Raw genomic sequence first — 19,854 nt, forward strand, 5'->3', positions numbered from 1 at the left:
AAACTCTATAATTACTTATTATTTTTATCTATATTTAATACTTATATATGTATCGTGAAATTTGATGTGATAAAAAATCTGAAACTTTTTACAAAATTTTTTAGGAACTAAACAAGTCCTAAACAATTCCCACCGCAGACGCGCACAGCACAGCGCTGTTGGAACTTGGAAGTATGAACAGCTGCACCGCACTCAGAAGGCTCCCGTCTCGTCCACGGTCCTCGCAACAGTTGACTCGTCAACGCAGGGCCCACCTAATCGCTTATACTCCATAGAGGGCAAGGCAGAGAGAGAGAAAGGGATCTATCACCTCTGTTCATCCAGACTCTCCAGAGAGAAATCCTCATCACCTCTGTTCATCTAGACTGAGAGACAGAGAGAGAGATTGCTCTCCAGACTCTCCAGAGAGAAATCCTCATCACCTCTGTTCATCTAGACTGAGAGACAGAGAGAGACAGACAGAGAGAGATTGCTCTCCAGACTCTCCAGAGAGAAATCCTCATCACCTCTGTTCATCTAGACTGAGAGACAGACAGACAGAGAGAGATTGCTCTCCAGACTCTCCAGAGAAAAATCCTCATCACCTCTGAGAGAGATTGCTCTCCGCAAACCACGCAAAGAACCCATCAAGAGGTACGTCTTGCTCAATCATGCTCCCCTCGACTATATTTCCAGTTTCTATTAGTATTTTACTGGTATATCTGAGCCGTGTCTTTGGTGCTTCAACGCGTCCTTTGCTTCGACTTATGCATTTTTATCTTTGTTTATTACTGCTAAGATATGTTACTTCAGCTGCTACTTTCTTTCAGGTGTCAATCACAACAAATGTAAAAAAAAGATGACAAAATTGAAGGGCTAACATAACGGAAAAACAGCCTTCTATATAAAAGATGAGAATTGAGAACCTGTTTTATGCATCATCTGGCGGCTCTGTTTTGGTAACAAATTATCGGTATGCAACTCAGATCCAACTTGTCTAACTCAAAACGAAAAAATTGACTACCCTTGGTTTCAACTATAACACTTTTGTTTGTATTTAGTAAAATCCGACTCGCAAATTACAAGCAAACCGTACAATTACTCCATTCATTCGTCCAAAGATTCGATATAATGGGATCTTAAAATTTTTGGGAACTAAACAAGGCCTAAGTCATGTCGTGAATTTCCAACCCAAAATGGAAGACCACCGGCTTAAAATGCAGTTGCTTTTGACTCGTAACTTCTAACAACTTTTGACCCAACACGGACTGTTCCTTGTCTACCTAGGTACCTTGCACTTTCCTGCCTTATACTTCTTCAATAGGAAACCCAGTGTCCCAATCTCTTCGTGAAAAAAGAACCATACATATTAATGCAGGATCCATTAACAGCTTATGCAATAGACATCTGGCTTCCTGTTTTTGTGTTGCTGTGTTGTTCGTCTTTGTTGGGCAGCTTGGAAGTTGATGCTCTCTGCCTTTCTGGAAGTAGGGAGTTTTAATTTGGGAGTGGTGTTTACTATGTTGTAATCTATTAGTGCTAAGCTGGAAATCCAGCAGATTCTCTATATGTTTCAATATAAGCAGAGCCAAAGCCTTTGGTCTAATAAACGTGTGACTTCCTAAAACATACTGAAGAGTATGTGACTAAAAAGTATCTCATGCTACAAAGCAGAAAGTGCAAGGCTGTCGGTCAACGAACACCACACACATGCATCTGAGATATTGTAGACATAAATCACTAGATATTAGTGTTTCTTAGATTCTTGATGAAGCAGTCCTTTCACCGTCCAAACTGTGTTAGACTGTCTAATCAACATTGAAGCTGACTAGTTTCTTGTAGTTTGCTGCAATGTAATGATGTTTCTTTGGGTGGTTTTCCTGCTGTGACTTTGGGTTTGGTTCTGTTTGGTTTAAAGAGGGAAGTGCTTTGAGCACCTTTTGTGAAACTCTTGTAAGCTGGCAACCCCAGCATATGTAAACTTTACTTTATATAAAGTGGGGTTATTATTGGTCTTTGTCTAAAACTGTGTTACACTGAACTGAAGCTAAGTGCAACACCACTGTGGAAGCTATTTGCATGGGCCGTCTGGATCCTATAAGGCGTTGAAACTAGTTATGGAAATTATATTCCAGAAGCTAATTTCCTTTTTAGTAGAATTCTATAGAACTCGATTTAAATTCATCTATCTTGTTTGATGTGCGTGGAAAACTTTTTCCAAGAATTGAATTCGATAAGTTGTTTGGTTGTTTAAATATGGAAGTAAACCAGATTTATTTCAATACAAATGGCAGCAAAACACCATTACACCAACATCATGGATCGAACATGGCTGATCAAATTGTGCAGAGAAAAGATAACCTCAAAATTGCAACTGATCAAAATTGCGTCCCACGGCCTTGTAGCTATTCCCCTAGCAGACACATCTAAATCTATATTCATTTTGGTTATAGCTAGGGATGTAAGTGAGCTAGCTCGCGAACCCATGTATAGGCCAGGTTAATTATTTGGGTTCCCAGCGCAATCCGCAAAATTAACCCTATATGCGCGTTCGCGAGCTAGCTCTCTTGCATTCCTAGTTAAAGCCATGTGTTGCCTTTTATAGTTATTCAGTATATATTTTAGCCAAGGCTCACTGTTATACTCGTGCAAGTATTGACTGTTATCCAGCACTTACTAATTTAACTCACAGGAATTGATCATCAAGAATACAGTATGGAACTTATCCAAGGGGCTGATAGATCGAAGTGGATGGTGACGAGCAATCATAGCATAAAGTGCTTCACAACATATGAGGTAGAAAGAATGACCAGGAACTATATAACAACTCTCGGAAGAGGTGGCTTTGGTGAAGTTTATGAAGGAGTTCTTGAGGACCAAAGTAAGGTGGCAGTGAAAAGGTTTATCAACAATGAGAAAGTAAATTTCGCAAAAGAGTTGGCTGTCCATCGTGAAATCAACCACAGAAACGTAGTGAGGCTCATTGGCTACTGTTTAGATGAAAATGCCCTTATGATGATCACTGAGTACATCACTAATGGAAACCTGAGTGATGTTCTTCACCAAGACAACAGTCCTATCCCTTTGGATGTAAGACTTAGGATCGCCATTGAATGTGCTGAGGCGTTGGCATACATGCATTCTCACATGTATACTCGTGTTATCCATGGTGACATCAAGCCTTCTAACATACTCTTAGATGACAATTTCCATGCAAAGTTGTCAGATTTTGGAATATCAAGGCTAGTCAACACGGATAAGGTACTGTACACGGAGAATGTAATAGGGAGCATAGGTTATATGGACCCATTGTTTGCTCAGGACGGGCTTCTCACTTCGAAGAGTGATGTTTACAGCTTTGGAGTTGTCCTCCTTGAACTGATTGCTAGAAAAAAGGCAACAACAGTAATGGACAATGTCAATATTGTGCGTGCATTTACTAATGCTCTTGCAAGGGGGGTCAGAGGTGCTAGAGAGATGTTTGACGGTGAAATTGCAAGCAAGAATAGCATGAAGATTGTTGAAGGGTTTGCAAAGATAGCAGGGGAATGTCTAGCAATGGAAAGGAACAAACGTCCTGAGATGATTGATGTCGTGGAACGTCTTCGAGTACTAAAGAAAACTTCACATCAGGATCTAGGAGAAAGAGCAGGCCTGTTCTCTTGGGCTAGGAAGAGCAAACCAGTACCTGCAGCTGGTGTGACCACCGTCCCTGCCAAGATTCTAGTTTTGCCGGCACACCTGTGCCGCCAGTTCTCGTTTGCAGAGATGAAGGCTGCAACAAACAATTTTCATTGGCGGCTCATTGTTGGCGAGGGTGCATTTGGTAGAGTTTACCGTGGCAAGATCGATGGAGGAAAAACCAAGGTGGCCATCAAACGTCACAGCCCGAACTCTCGGCAAGGTGAGCATGAGTTTCGTACTGAGATAGAGATGTCATCAAAGGTCCGCCACTGTAATGTTGCGCAACTGATCGGCTACTGCGATGAGATGGGCGAGATGATCCTCGTCTACGAGTATATGCCACGCGGTTGTCTGCGCAACCACTTGTACCGAACAAAGCAGCCACCTCTGACCTGGAACCGGCGTCTGGAGATCTGCATTGGTGCAGCTCGCGGCCTGCACTGCCTTCATGCGTCACAGGTCATCTACCGCAACCTGAGGACGGAAGACATTCTGCTGGATCATGCATGGGTCGCCAAGCTTACAGATCTTGCTCTCTGCAAGACTGCTGGTCCATCAATGGACGAGATCACAAGAGTCATTGGCAGTGGATGCCTCCTCGATCATGAATATGTCACCACTGGTCGACTAACTGAGAAACTAGACGTCTATTCTTTTGGTGGTGTTTTGTTGCAGGTCCTATGTGCTCGGCCTATCCTAGACATAAGTCTTCTAAACGAAGAAGGTAGTACATTGGTAGACTGGGCATTGCACTGCAAGCAGGAGTGCAGGCTTGATCAGATTGTTGACCCATACCTGAAGGGGTCCATTGATCAATCATCTCTCGAAACGTTTGTTGGGATTGCTGAGAAATGTCTCGCTTCCGAGGGCGTTCGCCGTCCGTCGATGGGAGATGTGCTTCTAGACCTGGAGTTGGCCCTCAGGCAACAGGGGACGACTACCCACGGATTATCTCCAGTTGTGTTGTAACAGTTTCCAATTGGCATGTAATGTATCGCTGTTATACAGGGAAGAGTCCAATGGATCAGAGCACCGGAAGAATAAGAGTCTTTTCCTGTACTTGGAAAGGTAATAGCAGGTACAAAAGCCATAGCTTTACTTTTTTCCCCTGAAAATTCACGAGAACTGTGCTTCTTTGTATTAATAATGTAGAAATAATTTGAAATTACACAACGTGAGTCGAAGACATTGCTGACGAAGCTATACACCTGTTCGCAGAAGCTATGAGCTTGTTTGATTGGCTGGATATAGGCTAGTGCTCCAATCTGGTTCCTGAGATGCAGGCTTAAGGGCTCCTTTGATGTGGCTCCCGAACCGGCTCGTCCATAGGGTCCGGCACCGGAGCAGGCAGAGCGGCACCAAACGCCGCGCGCATGAGCGCTTCTAGCACCCAATCGGAGGAGCCTAGTCATTTTCACCAGAGAAAATCACCAGAGAAAATGGAGCTGCGTGGGAGAAGCCTTCCTAAGGCCTATTTTGGCAGCCCCACATTCCCGGCGGGATTCCAATGTTTTTCCTAGGTCGATTTCCTCCGTACCAATCTTCCACGGACCAAATTTTTGGGCCCTTTGGCAGCCCACCAACCCGAGGATCGCAGCGAGCAAAGAGGTCGGGAGGGTTTCCATGCGCTCGCGAGTCGGCTTCCCCTCGCGAGTCGCGACGCCGCGAGGCTTTTTCTTCCGCTCCTGTCGCCTCCCAGCCGCCGCCGCCACAGCATCCGGCCACCGCCTCCGCCTCCGCCCCGGCATCCGGCCTCCGCCTCGGCATCCGGCCGCCACCACGTTGGTCCCGTCTTTACTGCCCCGTTGCCTCGCGCCAACGTGTCGGACAAGGCCTTGAAGGAGAAGTCGAGGCGGACGAGGCTGCTGAGGTTGTGCAGGAGTGGCGACAGGCTGCCGGAGATTGAGTTGGTGTGGAGGCTGAGGAACTGCAGCGACGTGACGCCGAAGAGATCGTCCGGAAGAACGCCGTCGATGTCGTTCCCGTCGAGGGAGAGCTCGACGAGCGACCGGCATTGCCCAAACCCGGCAGGGAACGCGCCGGAGAGCCTGTTCATGGAGAGCCGCAGGACGCGCACCGCCGGAGACGCGGCGCACAGCGCGGCGGCGTCGACGGCGCCCGCGAAGCCGTTGCCCGACACGTCGTACGCCGTCAGGTTGCGCGCGCTGGTGAGCACGGGGTGGGTGCCGTTGAACGCGTTGTACAAGACATTGAACACGCGGAGCGCCGGTGCCGAGGTCGATCGACTCGGACCTGCCGTCACCAGGGCGCCGGCGAGCGCGTTGGTGCTGACGTCCAGCACCTCGAGGGTACGATCCGGAGCAGCGCCGCGGGCAGCGTGCCGTGGAGCGCGTTGCCCGAGAGGTTGAGCACCCGGAGCGCGGCGAGGCCGGCGAGCGACGCGGACACCTGCCCCCGCAGCGTCCGGTTGGGTAGCGCCAGCCCGACGACGGCGATGACCCCCGCCGCGCCCTCCGCTGCTGACTCGTCGCATGTCACCCCGGGCCAGTCGCAGCACGCGTCGTCGGACGCGTTGTCGGCGGTCGGCCGGCCGTCGACCCCGGCGTCGAGGCCCGCCGAGAAACTTTTTAATGACACATATGTAAAAGCCTCTAGTGCTATATGGTGAGCTGCCATCAAGTCCTGTGGGTGAAGACAAAAAGAAATAACCGCCTGGTGGTGGAGATTACTCGGTTGTACTAACTAAGAGACGATTGTGCGATGGTGCACAGTGGTAGAAGGTGTTCGCATGCTAGATAGTGCGAACGGCGACCAGTGTGGCTAGGCTGGCGAAGCTGGTAGCGTCGACCTCCTCCAGAATGAGATGGAACAACTGCGGAGGCATCTTACATGTCCCATTAAAAATCCGGTGATTACGCTCCTTCCATATATAGGTTCCAGGTAGTGATGAGGACGGTGGAATTGAAGGACTATTGCAGCTCACTAGGCAATCTCTTCCGCGCAAGTTGCCGACACCCTTATTCGTTTGGCTGATAAGCTATGGTAGAAAGTACTGTTGACTAAAAAATATTGTTGAATGACTGACAGATTCGGCTGATAAGCTCAAACGAACATGATGGTATTATTGTTTTGCGTATTGTACCATTCATGTTATCGTTTTGCGTGACTATTTAGTAGTTTTTTTCCTCCCGTTGCAACGCACGAGTATATTTGCTAGTATCTATTTATTAGTTATTACTATACTTAATAATATAATTAAGACGAAACAAAGACACAATGTGGTTTATGATTAGCGAATACTACTATGAAAGAATGCAATTTGCATTTTCCAAGAATTCAAACAAATTTAAATTTGATTAAATCTATCGAAACAACACTCACATTTTATATAAAACTTTGTACTCTTCTTCTTCTTCTTCTTCCCTGTCTCTTCTGTTGATCCTCACCCATTCTTCTCAAATCTCATCTCCAACCATGGACTCCACACCTACTAGTTCAGCGTCGAGCAGAATCCGTCCTGGTGCAAGCAGATCTGTAGGTTCTTCACTGCCGATGCGTGCCGTGGTGCTGTCCGCGGCGGGCCCGCACTTCTGCGTAGGCATCGAGGTCGGCGGTTCCGGGGACGAACCTCGCTTGCTGGTTGGTGAAAATGATGACACGCAACTTTTCTAGGACGCACGCTGCACAGCTTCTTGCCCCGCTCACACGCGGGGATGAAAACGTTACAGATATTTTCCGACCGTATTCGAGACCAAATTCGTTTAGAGGGGTTCAGATTTGTCCGTATCCGAGTCCGAATATTTAACATCCGAAACTGTATCCGTATCCGAATATTTAAATCGTATATTTATGATGTCGACATCCAATCATATCTTATCCGACATGATTGACATTATCCGTATTCGAATCCGAATTCGACAAGAAATATGAAAACAAATATGATATCGATGCCGTACGTATCCGATCCGTTTTCATTCCTACTCACACGGCCACACCCGCCGCCGTCTCAAAGCCATCCACGGTCTGAGAAACTGGGAGCGCGCGGCTATGGCGATTGGCACAGTGGCACGTGACCGGCAGCGGTGGACCGTGGCGCAGCGGCGCCGGCGCCGACGCCACAAGGCCGCGCGTCATCATCGAAGCCTCTAGGCAGTACAGAGGCTCGACGAAATGCGGCAACAACTTACAGCTCCTTGGCCGAGGCGTTGCGAAGGAATTTGGTGGGTGCAGACTTTCCGGTCACGGTCACACGAAGGAAGTTTCCCACTCCCACCACGGTCCAATCCACATTTGGACAACGCGTGCAAGACTTGACGCTTGACTCGGCATCGGGCATCGGGCATCGTAATATCTTCTAGCCACTACACCCAAGCCTGTATATACTCCACTTCATATGTCCATCCATGGCAACTTGGCAAGGTTAGCGGCGCACACAGGAGGGAGACGATTGGTTCGTGCTTAGCGCCCGTGTACTGCAAATTCATCCTTAACAGGTATGTCGTCAACAACCAGCTTGGCCATCCTTGGTAGCAGATTTATTCATAAAAAATTCTCGGGATATGACATATGAACTTGCAACTTAGCTGAGTTTGCCTTTTGCCTCCTTCTGTGAGGGGAAACATGGACCAACAAGAAAACTGATCTTTCCTCAAAAACAAGAAAATTGATCCTCCTGCTAACTTCTTGTATGCCTGCAATCTTTTCTTGGATATATAAATCTGAATGGAAAAACAAGCTCCTTTAGATCCAGATTAAGTGTATATACTTGTTTAAAACGTTTTCTCAAGTAGACTGTAGGCACCACTATTGACCCACAACACCTAGATTGACCTATTGTTTGTCAAGGTTAGACCTGTCTCAAGACATGGGATCTGATTGCCAATAGAATTGGGTGGAATTGGATGCATTGAGCCTTTTGTGCACTATATATAGAGAGAGTTTACATGGCTTGGGGGTCTAGCTGGTACACGGAATCGTAATGTCAGCTAACTCTGTTCTAGTCGTGATATCAGGTTCCTTAAAGACTACTATGGATTGCTCGCACCAGAGCGATTCATGGTGCTGCAGACGTCCTCGCACGTCGACGTGTGGCAGGGCTCTCGCGTGGCTACCCTCGAGCGACCGAGCCTGAGCACGGCTAACATGAGTGCTGTCACTGGCGGGTGGACCTTTTGACCCTGTTTCCATACGACCCCACAGGCAGCGACGTAAGGCAGAAGGGAGCATCCAGCTAGCTGGAGCATGGCCTCGGACCCGAGAATTCTATTCAATCGAACACATAAGCTTTGCACATGTCTCTCTCCTGGTCTTCCTTCTCCATGCCAAATCTACAACACTATGTGAATTAATCTATTAAGCACAATCATGGACTTTGAATAAAAAAACAAATTACATAGCTCGTTCGGAAACTGCAAGACAAATCTATTAAGCATAATTAATCTAACATTAGCACATGTAGGTTACTGTAGCACTTAAGGCTAATCATGGACTAACTAGGCTTAAAAGATTCGTCTCGCGATTTTCAACCAAACTGTGTAATTAGTTTATTTTTTTATCTACATTTAATGTTCCATATATGTGTCCAAAGATTTGATGGAATAGATGAAATTTTTTTATGTGGGGAACTAAACAGGGCCACGTACAAAGTATTCCTAATTAGATTGACGCAATGTCTGCTAGGTGAATTGACGTCTCCCTGACAAAATGTTATTTTTTTTAATTTGCGTGAAAAGATTTAGGAATTTATCTATTTTGGCAATTACAGTTTTAGCTATGCTTCCTATGCCACTAGGTGCTACAAGCACAAAGATACAAGAGCTATAATTCTTCTATGGCCAATAATTATATATTCACAAATATGTTTGTTCACGTCATCTCTGTATACATAGCCTATGATTATTATTCTTTTGATGATCTCTATGTTCTCCTCCTATTGATCTGAGGCATTAGGTATAATGCAATGATGATTACCATTCTTGTTAGAGCAAATTTAATAACACAACCTACTTGTTGGCTGTATGGTTCTTTATAGCCTTCTTCTAGCCCACCCATACAATAGTGAGCTATTCACTATTAATATATGGTCCACTTCTCTCTCACACAGAGTTTCTTTGTTCTTGTGCCTAACCTTGCTGTAAGCTTACAGTCTGCTTCTCCTCTCTCTCCTCACTTCTCTCCTCCACCTCAGCATTTAGCCGGCTTACAGCCCACCATAATACTTGCTCTTATGATTGTCTATTTTCTTATTTATAAACTGAGGCATATCGACAGTGATGACATTCATTATCTTCATATACTTCGTTGATCCAGTTGGACTTGCACGTTGTCAAGTACTCTTGTATATGCATGTTTTTTTAATACTCTAATTAAGGCCAGGTTTGCTAAATGTAATTAGGTAATTACTGCTACGGAGAATGGTTTTGACGAGGATGATCCTACCCAATCTATGAAGCTTTGTGTGATCTCTTTATGTTCTCGGCCCAGTAAGTCAGCCCATCACCACTGATTCATGATTCTTGTTTCTCTATGAGGCTTTGTGATCTCTTTACAGTTCTCTCACCTTGGTAAGTCAATGCATAACCACTTATTCATGGTTCTTATTTCTTTGTTGTGCATATTCCGACTCAAGTTGGGCTAGATGCGTGCGCACATGCACGGATGGCATTGGAATTGGAAGTGTACACGGTGGTAATAAAAGAGGTGTATGATTGTTTGAGCTAATAGCAGAGAGCTCAGCATGGACTAGACACTTCTAAGGATAATATGTGGCCGGGTGAAGCCGGTGTATAACATGTCGTATCCTATGCCTAAAGAACGTGAACATACAAATACAAGTTGTACATGTATAACAAATGGAATTATGTGGCATATAAAGATACAAACAATTCATAACTCAATCTGTCATGCCCTATATTATAGTGGCAAACTGTACTCTTTTCTTTTTGTTGGCCTGAAATTGCTGTTGGACATGTGCTTTATCATCTTCTGATGGTTGGGCGCGCAAAGCGCGCAAGAGTTTCTAGTACTCTAACACGTCCAGTTTCTTACTGAACCAATGGAAATTTAAGCAATCAATGACATGATGCCATTACTCCTATGCAGTGATATTATTTGTAACAAATGACACCAATTTTGGTCAACAGACTGCTGTTTCAGTTACAAATCACTGTATATTTCATGGATTCTTGCAGCTGTTCTTGCACTGTCAAAATTTGCATTAACTGAAACTATTATTTTGGCAAAAACTTTTTAGTTCAAGAACTACACAGCATTTTGCTCTTTTTTCTCAAAGAAACATAAAGATTCAAGTCATTAGTTTAAGTGGGTGGAAAATAACTTCTTGTTACATATTACTGGTTTACTAGGTTCTCTGGACTCTTTGACATAAACAGTGTACTACCAGAAGTCCCAATTAGTACAAAGTAAAAATACCATAAAGTTTAAGGTTCTGAACTTTGCTGCATCGACCATCTGGTTTTCTTTTGTTATCCAGTGTTTTACTCAATAGCTAACTATCATATCTATGAACTTTACTGCTTCCACAGGAGGAATCCTCCAGAAGCAAAGTGATGGAACTTATCCAAGAAGCTGATAGATCTAAATGGATGGTGCACAGTAATCATAGCATAAGATGTTTTACACAAGGTGACATAGAAAGAATGAGCAACAACTATAGAACTAGTCTCGGAAGAGGTGCCTTCGGAGAAGTATATGAAGGTGTTCTTGAGGATGGAAGCATGGTTGCAGTGAAAAGGTTGATAGGCAGTGTGAAAGAACAGTTTGCTAAAGAGCTTATCATTCATCGTGAAATCAACCACAAGAATGTTGTGAGGCTCATTGGTTACTGTGTAGAGGAAAATGTCCTTGTGCTGGTCATGGAGTATATTGCTAATGGAAATCTGAATGATGTTCTTCACGATGACAGCCGTCCTATCCCATTGGATATAAGACTTAGAATCGCCATTGAGTGTGCGGAAGCTTTGGCATACATGCATTCTCACATGTATACTCAGGTTATCCACGGTGACATCAAGCCTGGTAACATACTCTTAGATAGCAACTTTCATGCAAAATTGTCAGACTTTGGAATATCAAGAGTGGTCAACACAGACAAAACATTGTACACAAATAATGTAATTGGGAGCATAGGTTACATGGACCCTTTGTTTTCTTTGGATGGTCGTCTTACTGTTAAGTATGATGTTTATAGCTTTGGAGCTGTCCTTGTTGAACTGATCACTAGGAAAAAGGCAGTAGTTGAGAACGTCAACAATGTTTACGCATTTAGTAATGCTCTTACAAGGGGGGTCAGAGGTGTGAGAGAGATGTTAGATGTTGACATTGCAAGAAAGAATAACATGAAGGTTCTTGAAGGAGTCGCAAAGCTAGCAGGTGAATGCCTAAGGATGGACAGGGACAAACGTCCTGGGATGATTGTTGTGGCGGAACGTCTTCGGGTGCTACAGAAATCTTCATATCAGGATCAGGGACGGCAGCGAGTAGATCTGTTCTCTTGGGCATGGAAGAGCATTCCAGCACCTGCAGCTTTAGTGAACATCCAGGCTAATATTCTGCCGTCAGACATGTGCCGCCAGTTCTCTTTTGCAGAGATGAAGTCTGCAACAAACAATTTTGATAATTCACTCCTTGTTGGCAAGGGTGGATCTGGTAGAGTTTACTGTGGCCAGATTAATGGACGAAAAACCAATGTGGCTATCAAGTGTATGTACACCGACACCGTAGTTAATGAATTTTATACTGAGATTGAGATGATGTCAAAGCACCGACACCGTAATCTAGTGCCACTGATTGGTTACTGCATTGAAGAGGATGCGATGATACTGGTCTACGACTACATGGCTAGCGGAAGTCTGCATGGCCACCTCCATGGGGAGCAGAAGCTGCCACTTTCCTGGAAGCAGCGCATAGAGATCTGCATTGGTGCAGGTCATGGTCTGCGCTACCTTCACGAACAACAGATCATTTATCTTAACCTGAAGATGAAAAATATCCTGCTGGATGAGGAATGGGTTGCCAAGATTACCGATCTTTCTCTTTCCCGGACTGGGACATCAGTCAAGACACGTGTAGCTGGAACTCATGGCTACATCGATCCTGAGTACCTTATAACCGGTAGGCCTACTGAGAAATCAGACGTCTATTCATTTGGGGTTGTGTTATTGGAGACCCTCTCTGCTCAGCGTCCTTATTATTCAATTCGTCAAGATGAACAAGGGCATAGCTTGTCAAGTTGGACATTGCGATGCAAGGAGGAGGGGAATCTTGATCAGATTGTTGACCCTTGCCTGATGGGAATAATTAATCTGTGGTCTCTTAACAAGTTCGTCGAAATTGCTCTCAAATGTGTTGCTCTTAAAGGCATTGATCGTCCGTCGATGGGAGATGTGATTTCAGACCTGGAGCACGCCCTTCAGTGGCAGGAGAGTGCAGATGCAAGCGAATCCTCAATTTTGCCATCACGTCTGTGCCGCCAGTTCTGGTTTGCAGAAATGGAGGCCGTGACAAACTACTTTGATAAGTCACTCCTTATTGATAGTGGTTCATTTGATCGAGTTTACCATAGCCAGATTGATGGGGTGGCAATAACCTTGGTGGATGTTACACATGTGTACAGTGTATGTGCCTTCCATGGCCTGATAGAGATTACATCGAAGCTTGTCCATGATCATCTTGTGCCACTGATTGGTTATTGCGATGAGCAGGAGATGATGCTCCTGGTCTATGAGTACGTGGCTGGTGGAAATCTAAGTGAGCACCTTTATGGGACCAGGAAACCACCCCTTAACTGGATTCAGCGCATGGAGATCTGCGTTGGTGTTGCTCGTGGCCTGTGCTACCTTCACGGATGGCAGCTCACCCACGGGGCAGTGAGGACATCAAACATCCTACTGGATGAGGAATGTCTTGCTAAGATTACCAATCTAGCACTGCCGCCCAATCTTTTGGATAACCAGGCATCCAAAGTCCATGAAACTGATGGTTACATCGATCCAGAATACTTGCACACCGGTGTGCATACTGAGAAATCAGATGTCTATTGTTTTGGCCTTGTGCTACTCGAAGTCCTCTTTGGTCGCCCTGTTATCAAGCACCAACGTCTTGAGGAACAAATTGCGTGGTTGTTAATCCGAGGAGTTCAACAGCAGACATTGGACTACCTTGATCAGAATGTTGACCCATTCCTAAGGGGAAAAATTAATCCACAGTTTCTGAAGAAATTTTTCCGTACTGCCGCTAAGTGCCTTGCTGAGAAAGGCATTCACCGCCCATCGATGCGAGATGTAATGTCAGACCTGCAGTATGCCCATTTCTCCCTTAAGTTGGGTTGGATCACAGATGATAGCGGTTGCATGTCAGACGATGCCATGGATGAGGGGAGGTGATTGTGGATTCTGAACTCTGATGACCAGGCATAGCATGATTCCACGAGTTTGTTCTGTTATTACTCTCCCTTGTTTGCGATATAGTAGTAGATTTAGTTGTCCTGTATCCTGTCTTGCTTATTGTCTCCAACTCTGTTGTACGAGTACCGGTTATCTCCAACTGGCTTGTATTGTGTATCGCTTGCTATTTACCCAATGAATACCTAGCTCTGCTAGCATCATCATCCTTTGCGCACTACTGTAGGAGTAAGTCAACTTTGTTACACGAAAACATTGGGTTCTTGTTTTTTCACCCTTGTTTCTGTGAGCTTGTGTATCTGTATGTGTCCCTTCGGCAGGAGACTGGCCTCTTCCAGAGCCGATGTGAGGAATGTCTTGCTAAGATTACCAAGCCGCCCAATTTTTTTGATAACCAGGCGACCGAAGTCCGTGAAACTGATGGTTACATCGATCCAGAATACTTGCACACCGGTCTGCGTACTGAGAAATCAGATGTCTATTGTTTTGGCCTTGTGCTACTCGAAGTCCTCTTTGGTCGCCCTGTTATCAAGCACCAACGTCTTGAGGAACAAGTTGCGTGGTTGGTAAGCTGGCAGTTCAGTGTCCGGCGATGGACTACCTTGATCAGAATGTTGACCCCTTGTTTACTTCCCTAAATATTTTGCAAAATGTTTCAGATTTTCCGTCACATCGAATCTTATGGCACATGTATGGAGCATTACATAGTTTGCATGTAATTTGCGAGATGAATTTTTTAAGACTAGTTAGCCTATGATTGAATAATATTTGTTAAATACAAACGAAAGTGTTACTGTTTATATTTTGCAAATTTTTTTACAAGTAAACAAGGCTTTGTCGTCTCCTACTTTGTTGTACGAGTGTATCGCTGATTCGCTGCTATTTACCCAACGAACACGTAGCTCCGCTGGCATCATTATCATCCTTAGCGCATTATTGTCGAACTAAGTCAACTTTGTTATACACAAACACTACAAGATTGGTTTTTTTTTCACCCTTGTTTCTGTGAGGTTGTGTTTGTGTAACCGTACGGTGTCCCACTGTCCCTTCGGCAGGAGACTGGCCCCTTCTTGCCGCAGAGTGCATAGTCGATGTCGATGTGAGAGCGCCATAGGTGGTGCTCAAAGCCTTCATGGCTGGGCTGGCATGCGCCCGGCGCGACATGCCGACACATTCATAGCCTCGAAGTTTTTTCAACTTCACTCTATAGCCTACTCCCAGGTCCATCCGTAACGGTGCGACCTTCAACTGTTCGGTGGAGGAGGTGGACGGCATGGCCGCGTCGCCACGCTTGCGCACAGCTTCTCGACCGGCCCACACTCGCTTGGGATGGGAGCACGTGGGCTGTGGCGACTGCCAAGTGATCGGCGGCGGCCGAGGTGTTGCGATTGTGAGTGTTTGTTACCGCCCGTGGCGATGGTTGTTGCGCCAGCACGGTGAGGTAGCATGGCACCCTCCGCGCGCACCACGGTTGCTCGATGGAATGCCTCAACAGCATCTTTGCTGGAAGACAAACAGTGGGCAGCTCGCTTTCCGGCTGGACGTACAGAAAATGAATTTTCAACACCCACTGGCCACTGCTGCACTGCAGCAGAGGGCTGGAGATTCAGCTTGGCGGTTGACTCTCTCGGCATTGGCATCTCTTGTCTCCACTCCATTCATCCATCCATTGCAAGGTGAGCGTCTGTCATACACTGGAGGGCCGGGAGACGATAGACTCTCGTGCTTGACGGTTGACTCGCTCAGCACTGGCATCTCTTCTCTCCGTTCCATTCATCCATCCTTCACAGGTATGTCTTCAACCATGCTTGCTCGTCCATCCTTATTACCAGATACATATCCCTTTGCAATTTTTATTTTACGCATTTTTTATCCGCCTCAAAATTCTCGGGATACTTTCAACTCAGCTGAGCTCTCAAGTTTGCCTACATCTCGAGATACAATACAAGGACGAACAAGGAAATTGACCCTGCTACCTTCTGGTATGTCTTTGATCTTTTGTTAGACGTAGATCTGAGTTTCAGAGGAGAAATTTCGATCTCGTTTTAAAGTATTTTCTCATGTTGGGTGTAGGCATCACTATTAACTCCCAACAGCTAGATTCACCCATTGTTTCTCAAGTTTAAACCTGTCGCAGGACATGGGATTTAACCGAATTAATTGCCATACCGGTCCAATTTGTTCTTGAACCAATGTAAAGTTAAGCAATCAATGTCATGCTGCCATTACTGACAATGGTATTGTTTCTAACAAAAGGGACACCAATATAATTTGGGCAATGGACATCCATTTCTGCTACAAAATCACTTCATATTTTGTGGACTCTTGGAGCTGCTCTTGCACTGTAAAAATCTGTGTTAGACTAAACCGAAACAAACACTCTGGAAACAACAATTTTTTCCAAGAGCTCCGTGGCATTTTGGTCCTTTTCTGAAAGAAACATTAGGGAGCTGAAATTCGTTCATTCAAGAGGGTGGAAATAACTTTTTGTTACAGATTACTGGTTTACTAGGTTCTAAGGACTTTTCCACATAAACAGTGTACTACCATAAAGATTAAGGTTCTGACTTTGCTGCATCAATCATCTTCTATGGTTTTTTGTTGTTATCCAGTGTTTTACTCAATGGCTAACTATCATATATATGAACTCCAGTACTCCACTGCTTCCACAGGCGGAATCCTCCAGCAACAAAGTGATGGAACTTATCCAAGAAGCTGATAGATCTAAGTGGATGATGCACAGTAATCATAGCATAAGATGCTTTACTGGAGGTGACATAGAAAGAATGACCAACAGCTATAGAACTTGTCTTGGAAGAGGTGCCTTCGGAGAAGTATATGAAGGGATTCTTGAGGACGACAGCATGGTTGCAGTGAAAAGGTTGATCGGAAATATGAAAGAAAACTTTGCTAAAGAGTTTATCGTCCATCGTGAAATCAACCACAAGAATGTAGTGAGGCTCATTGGTTATTGTGTAGAGGAAAATGCCCTTATTTTGGTCATGGAGTATATCGCTAATGGAAATCTGAATGATGTTCTTCACGATGATAACCGTCCCATCCCTTTGGATATAAGACTTAGAATTGCCATTGAGTGTGCGGAAGCTTTGGCATACATGCATTCTCACATGTATACTCAGGTTATCCATGGCGACATCAAGCCTGGTAACATACTCTTAGATAGAAACTTTCATGCAAAATTGTCGGACTTCGGAATATCAAGAGTGGCCAACACAGATAAGACACTATACACAAAGAATGTAATTGGGAGCATAGGTTACATGGACCCTTTGTTTTCTTTGGATGGTCGTATCACTGTTAAGTATGACGTTTATAGCTTTGGAGCTGTTCTCGTTGAACTGATCACTAGGAAAAAGGCAGTAGTTGATAACGTCAACAATGTTTATGCATTTAATAATGCTCTTACAAGTGGGATCCGGGGTGTGAGAGAGATGTTCGATGTTGACATTGCAAGCAAGAATAACTTGAAGGTTCTTGAAGGAGTTGCAAAGCTAGCAGGTGAATGCCTAAGGATGGACAGGGAAAAACGTCCTGAGATGATTGATGTGGTGGAACGTCTTCGGGTGCTACAGAAATCTTCAAATCAGGATCAGCGACGGCGACGTGTAGATATGTTCTCTTGGGTAAGGAAGAGCAATCCAGCACCTCCTCCTTCAGATGTGTATCGCCGGTTCTCGTTTGCAGAGATAAAGGCTGCAACAAACAACTTTGATGAATCACTCCTTGTTGAGGAAGGTGAATCTGGTAGAGTTTACTGTGGCCAGGTTAATGGACGAAAAACCAATGTGGCTATCAAATATCTACAGAACGGACTCAATGAATTGTATGCGGAGATAAAGTTCTTGCCAAGGCACCGAATCCGCCATCGTCATCTTGTGGCCATGATCGGTTACTGCATTGAAGAGGATGAAATGATAATGATACTGGTGTACGACTACATGGCTCGTGGAAGTCTGCGTGACCACCTCCATGGGATCCAGAAGACGCCCCTTTCCTGGAAGCGCCGTACAGAGATATGCATTGGTGCAGCTCGTGGCTTGCACTACCTTCATGAACTACCGTTCATCCATCGTAATGTGACCTCAGAAAAAATCCTGCTGGTTGAGGAATGGGTTGCCAAGATTACTGTACTTCCACTTTCCAATACTCTGACATTATCAGTTGAGCATGGAACTTATGGTTATGCCGCTCCTGAGTACGTGAGGAACAGTTATCTTACTGAGAAATCAGATGTCTATTCATTTGGTGTTGTGTTACTGGAGGTCCTCTGTGCTCAGCCTGCATGGAAATGGGATGAGTATTTTCCAACCGAACAATTAGTGTTGACAAATTGGGCATTGTGTCAAGGGCGTTCTTGCCCAGCGACGGCGGCCCTCGGCTACGTAGCTCGTAGCCTTGGTCCGTGATAACTGGCGGGGTTATGCCCCCTCGCCTAACCTCGCTGGTCGGGTTATACCCCCTGGCCGGCGGCTTGAGAGAAGAGAGAAGAGAGATAGGTTTAATCTTGCTTGATTCCAAAAGGTCTCCAATTACAAGGCTTTATAGCCTGGACTCCCAACAAGAAAGGAAACTAATCTTCTAGACTTAAGGAAACCAGATAATATCTTTCTAAACAAACCAAATCTTACCAAACCTAGACTCTCCTTTTCTGGCCAAGCCGCCTGGGCGCCTGGCTAGCCACTAACGGCGCCAGCCCCCTTGGCCAGGCTCTGGGCGCGCTTAGCGGCCCTGCGCACATCGCGCAGCCTGCGACGCCTAGTGTATGTATTTCCCCCACATGACATCTCTCCCTTCCTCGAGAGGCAGCTCGTCCTCGAGCTGGAACTGTAGGTATGAAGCGCGGAAGACGTCAACATCTTCCCATGTAGCTGAAGCCGGCGACGACCCCTTCCACTTGATGAGGACTTGACGCACACCCCTGGCCAAGTGTGACTTGACCACTTGCTCAGGCTCGGGCACCACTGCACCATGGCGGAGCGGAGGAAGGGGCGGCGGAGCTGCTGGAGGCTCGCCGTGGTACTTCTTAAGAAGGCCCACGTGGAACACGTCGTGGATGCGAGCTTGGGGTGGCAAGTCGAGGCGGACCGCGACGTCGTTGATGAGATCCACCACCCGGTATGGCCCGTAGAACTTGGGCTTCAGCTTGCCTGCAGGAGCCGCGGACAGGGACGCAGCCGGCCTCTGTCGAAGGCGAAGGAGCGCCCAGTCTCCCACCAGGTAAGAGACCGGCCGATGGCCCCGGTCGTAGTGGCGTTTTTGGACTGCCTGGGCCTGCTCGAGTCGGTGCTTGACGTCGGCGATGAACTCGGCGCGTTCCTCCATGGTCTGAGCCACCGCAGCGACCCGGGTTTCGCCCGGCTCGTAGGAGCGAATGGACGGCGGGTCCCGGCCGTACACGACACGGAATGGAGTGTCGTGGAGCGAAGACTGGAACGCGGTGTTGAAGATGTACTCTGCCCATGGAAGCCAACGCAGCCAGTCGCGAGGTCTGTCTCTTGTCAGGCAACGCAAATACATGATGATGACTTTGTTAGCTGATTCGGACTGCCCGTCCGTCTGGGGGTGAAAAGCTGTCGACATCTGCAGTTTGGTGCCGCTAAGGCGCATCAACTCGCGCCAAAAATTGGAGGTGAACACCGTGTCGCGGTCGGACACGATGGACTGTGGAATGCCGTGCAGCCTAACAACGTCCGCGAAGAATGCTTGGGCCACCCCCTCCGCCGAGTACGGATGCGCCAAGGGAATGAAGTGGCAATACTTGCTGAATCTGTCGACGACGGTGAGGATG

General features: G+C 46.1%; 4 protein-coding genes and 1 long non-coding RNA gene across 11 annotated transcripts; 4 read left to right on the forward strand and 1 right to left on the reverse strand.

The window, feature by feature from the left end:
* LOC8080469 (probable serine/threonine-protein kinase PBL22) lies at nucleotides 231-4,831 on the forward strand. 4 transcript variants are annotated; one of them, XM_021451897.1, is made up of 3 exons: nucleotides 231-633; nucleotides 793-952; nucleotides 2,672-4,831. In XM_021451897.1, exon 3 carries the CDS (start codon nucleotides 2,695-2,697, stop codon nucleotides 4,630-4,632), a length of 1,938 nt encoding a protein of 645 aa, XP_021307572.1. In that variant the 5' UTR covers nucleotides 231-633; nucleotides 793-952; nucleotides 2,672-2,694; the 3' UTR covers nucleotides 4,633-4,831. The 4 variants fall into 4 exon arrangements, with proteins under 4 accessions (XP_021307572.1, XP_021307571.1, XP_021307573.1 ...); XM_021451896.1 differs by having other exon boundaries at nucleotides 810-952; XM_021451898.1 differs by having other exon boundaries at nucleotides 810-952; nucleotides 2,687-4,831.
* Nucleotides 4,949-6,300, reverse strand: LOC8080470 (phytosulfokine receptor 1). The gene is made up of 3 exons (XM_021452717.1): nucleotides 5,927-6,300; nucleotides 5,248-5,828; nucleotides 4,949-5,067 (listed from the first exon to the last, which is right to left on the reverse strand). Exons 1-3 carry the CDS (start codon nucleotides 6,298-6,300, stop codon nucleotides 4,949-4,951), a joined length of 1,074 nt encoding a protein of 357 aa, XP_021308392.1.
* Nucleotides 8,019-10,762, forward strand: LOC110431991. The gene is made up of 3 exons (XR_002449445.1): nucleotides 8,019-8,117; nucleotides 10,019-10,106; nucleotides 10,253-10,762. It is a non-coding gene; the product is annotated as an uncharacterized LOC110431991 (long non-coding RNA).
* LOC8080748 lies at nucleotides 11,142-14,164 on the forward strand. The gene has a single exon (XM_002465152.2). It carries the CDS (start codon nucleotides 11,193-11,195, stop codon nucleotides 14,025-14,027), a length of 2,835 nt encoding a protein of 944 aa, XP_002465197.2. The 5' UTR covers nucleotides 11,142-11,192; the 3' UTR covers nucleotides 14,028-14,164.
* LOC110433045 (putative wall-associated receptor kinase-like 16) lies at nucleotides 14,904-18,762 on the forward strand. 4 transcript variants are annotated; one of them, XM_021454631.1, is made up of 3 exons: nucleotides 14,904-15,835; nucleotides 15,953-16,027; nucleotides 16,699-18,762. In XM_021454631.1, the coding sequence occupies exon 3, from the start codon at nucleotides 16,742-16,744 to the stop codon at nucleotides 18,470-18,472; it is 1,731 nt and encodes a 576-aa protein (XP_021310306.1). In that variant the 5' UTR covers nucleotides 14,904-15,835; nucleotides 15,953-16,027; nucleotides 16,699-16,741; the 3' UTR covers nucleotides 18,473-18,762. The 4 variants fall into 4 exon arrangements, with proteins under 4 accessions (XP_021310306.1, XP_021310314.1, XP_021310311.1 ...); XM_021454639.1 differs by having other exon boundaries at nucleotides 16,718-18,762; XM_021454636.1 differs by lacking the exon at nucleotides 14,904-15,835 and having other exon boundaries at nucleotides 15,848-16,027.

The sequence above is a fragment of the Sorghum bicolor genome, chromosome 1 (genome assembly GCF_000003195.3).
Source record: "Sorghum bicolor cultivar BTx623 chromosome 1, Sorghum_bicolor_NCBIv3, whole genome shotgun sequence".
Taxonomy (NCBI): domain Eukaryota; kingdom Viridiplantae; phylum Streptophyta; class Magnoliopsida; order Poales; family Poaceae; genus Sorghum; species Sorghum bicolor.

Coding starts and splice junctions, on each gene's coding strand:
- LOC8080748 (XM_002465152.2), top strand. CDS start 11,193: ATGGAACTTATCCAAGAAGCTGATAGATCTAAATGGATGGTGCACAGT.
- LOC8080469 (XM_021451897.1), top strand. CDS start 2,695: ATGGAACTTATCCAAGGGGCTGATAGATCGAAGTGGATGGTGACGAGC.
- LOC110433045 (XM_021454631.1), top strand. CDS start 16,742: ATGGAACTTATCCAAGAAGCTGATAGATCTAAGTGGATGATGCACAGT.
- LOC8080470 (XM_021452717.1), bottom strand. CDS start 6,300: ATGGCAGCTCACCATATAGCACTAGAGGCTTTTACATATGTGTCATTA. Junction 5,829..5,926: donor ACGCGCTCGCCGGCGCCCTG/GTGACGGCAGGT, acceptor CGTGCTCACCAG/CGCGCGCAACCTGACGGCGT. Junction 5,068..5,247: donor TTGCTCGCTGCGATCCTCGG/GTTGGTGGGCTG, acceptor GAAAATGACTAG/GCTCCTCCGATTGGGTGCTA.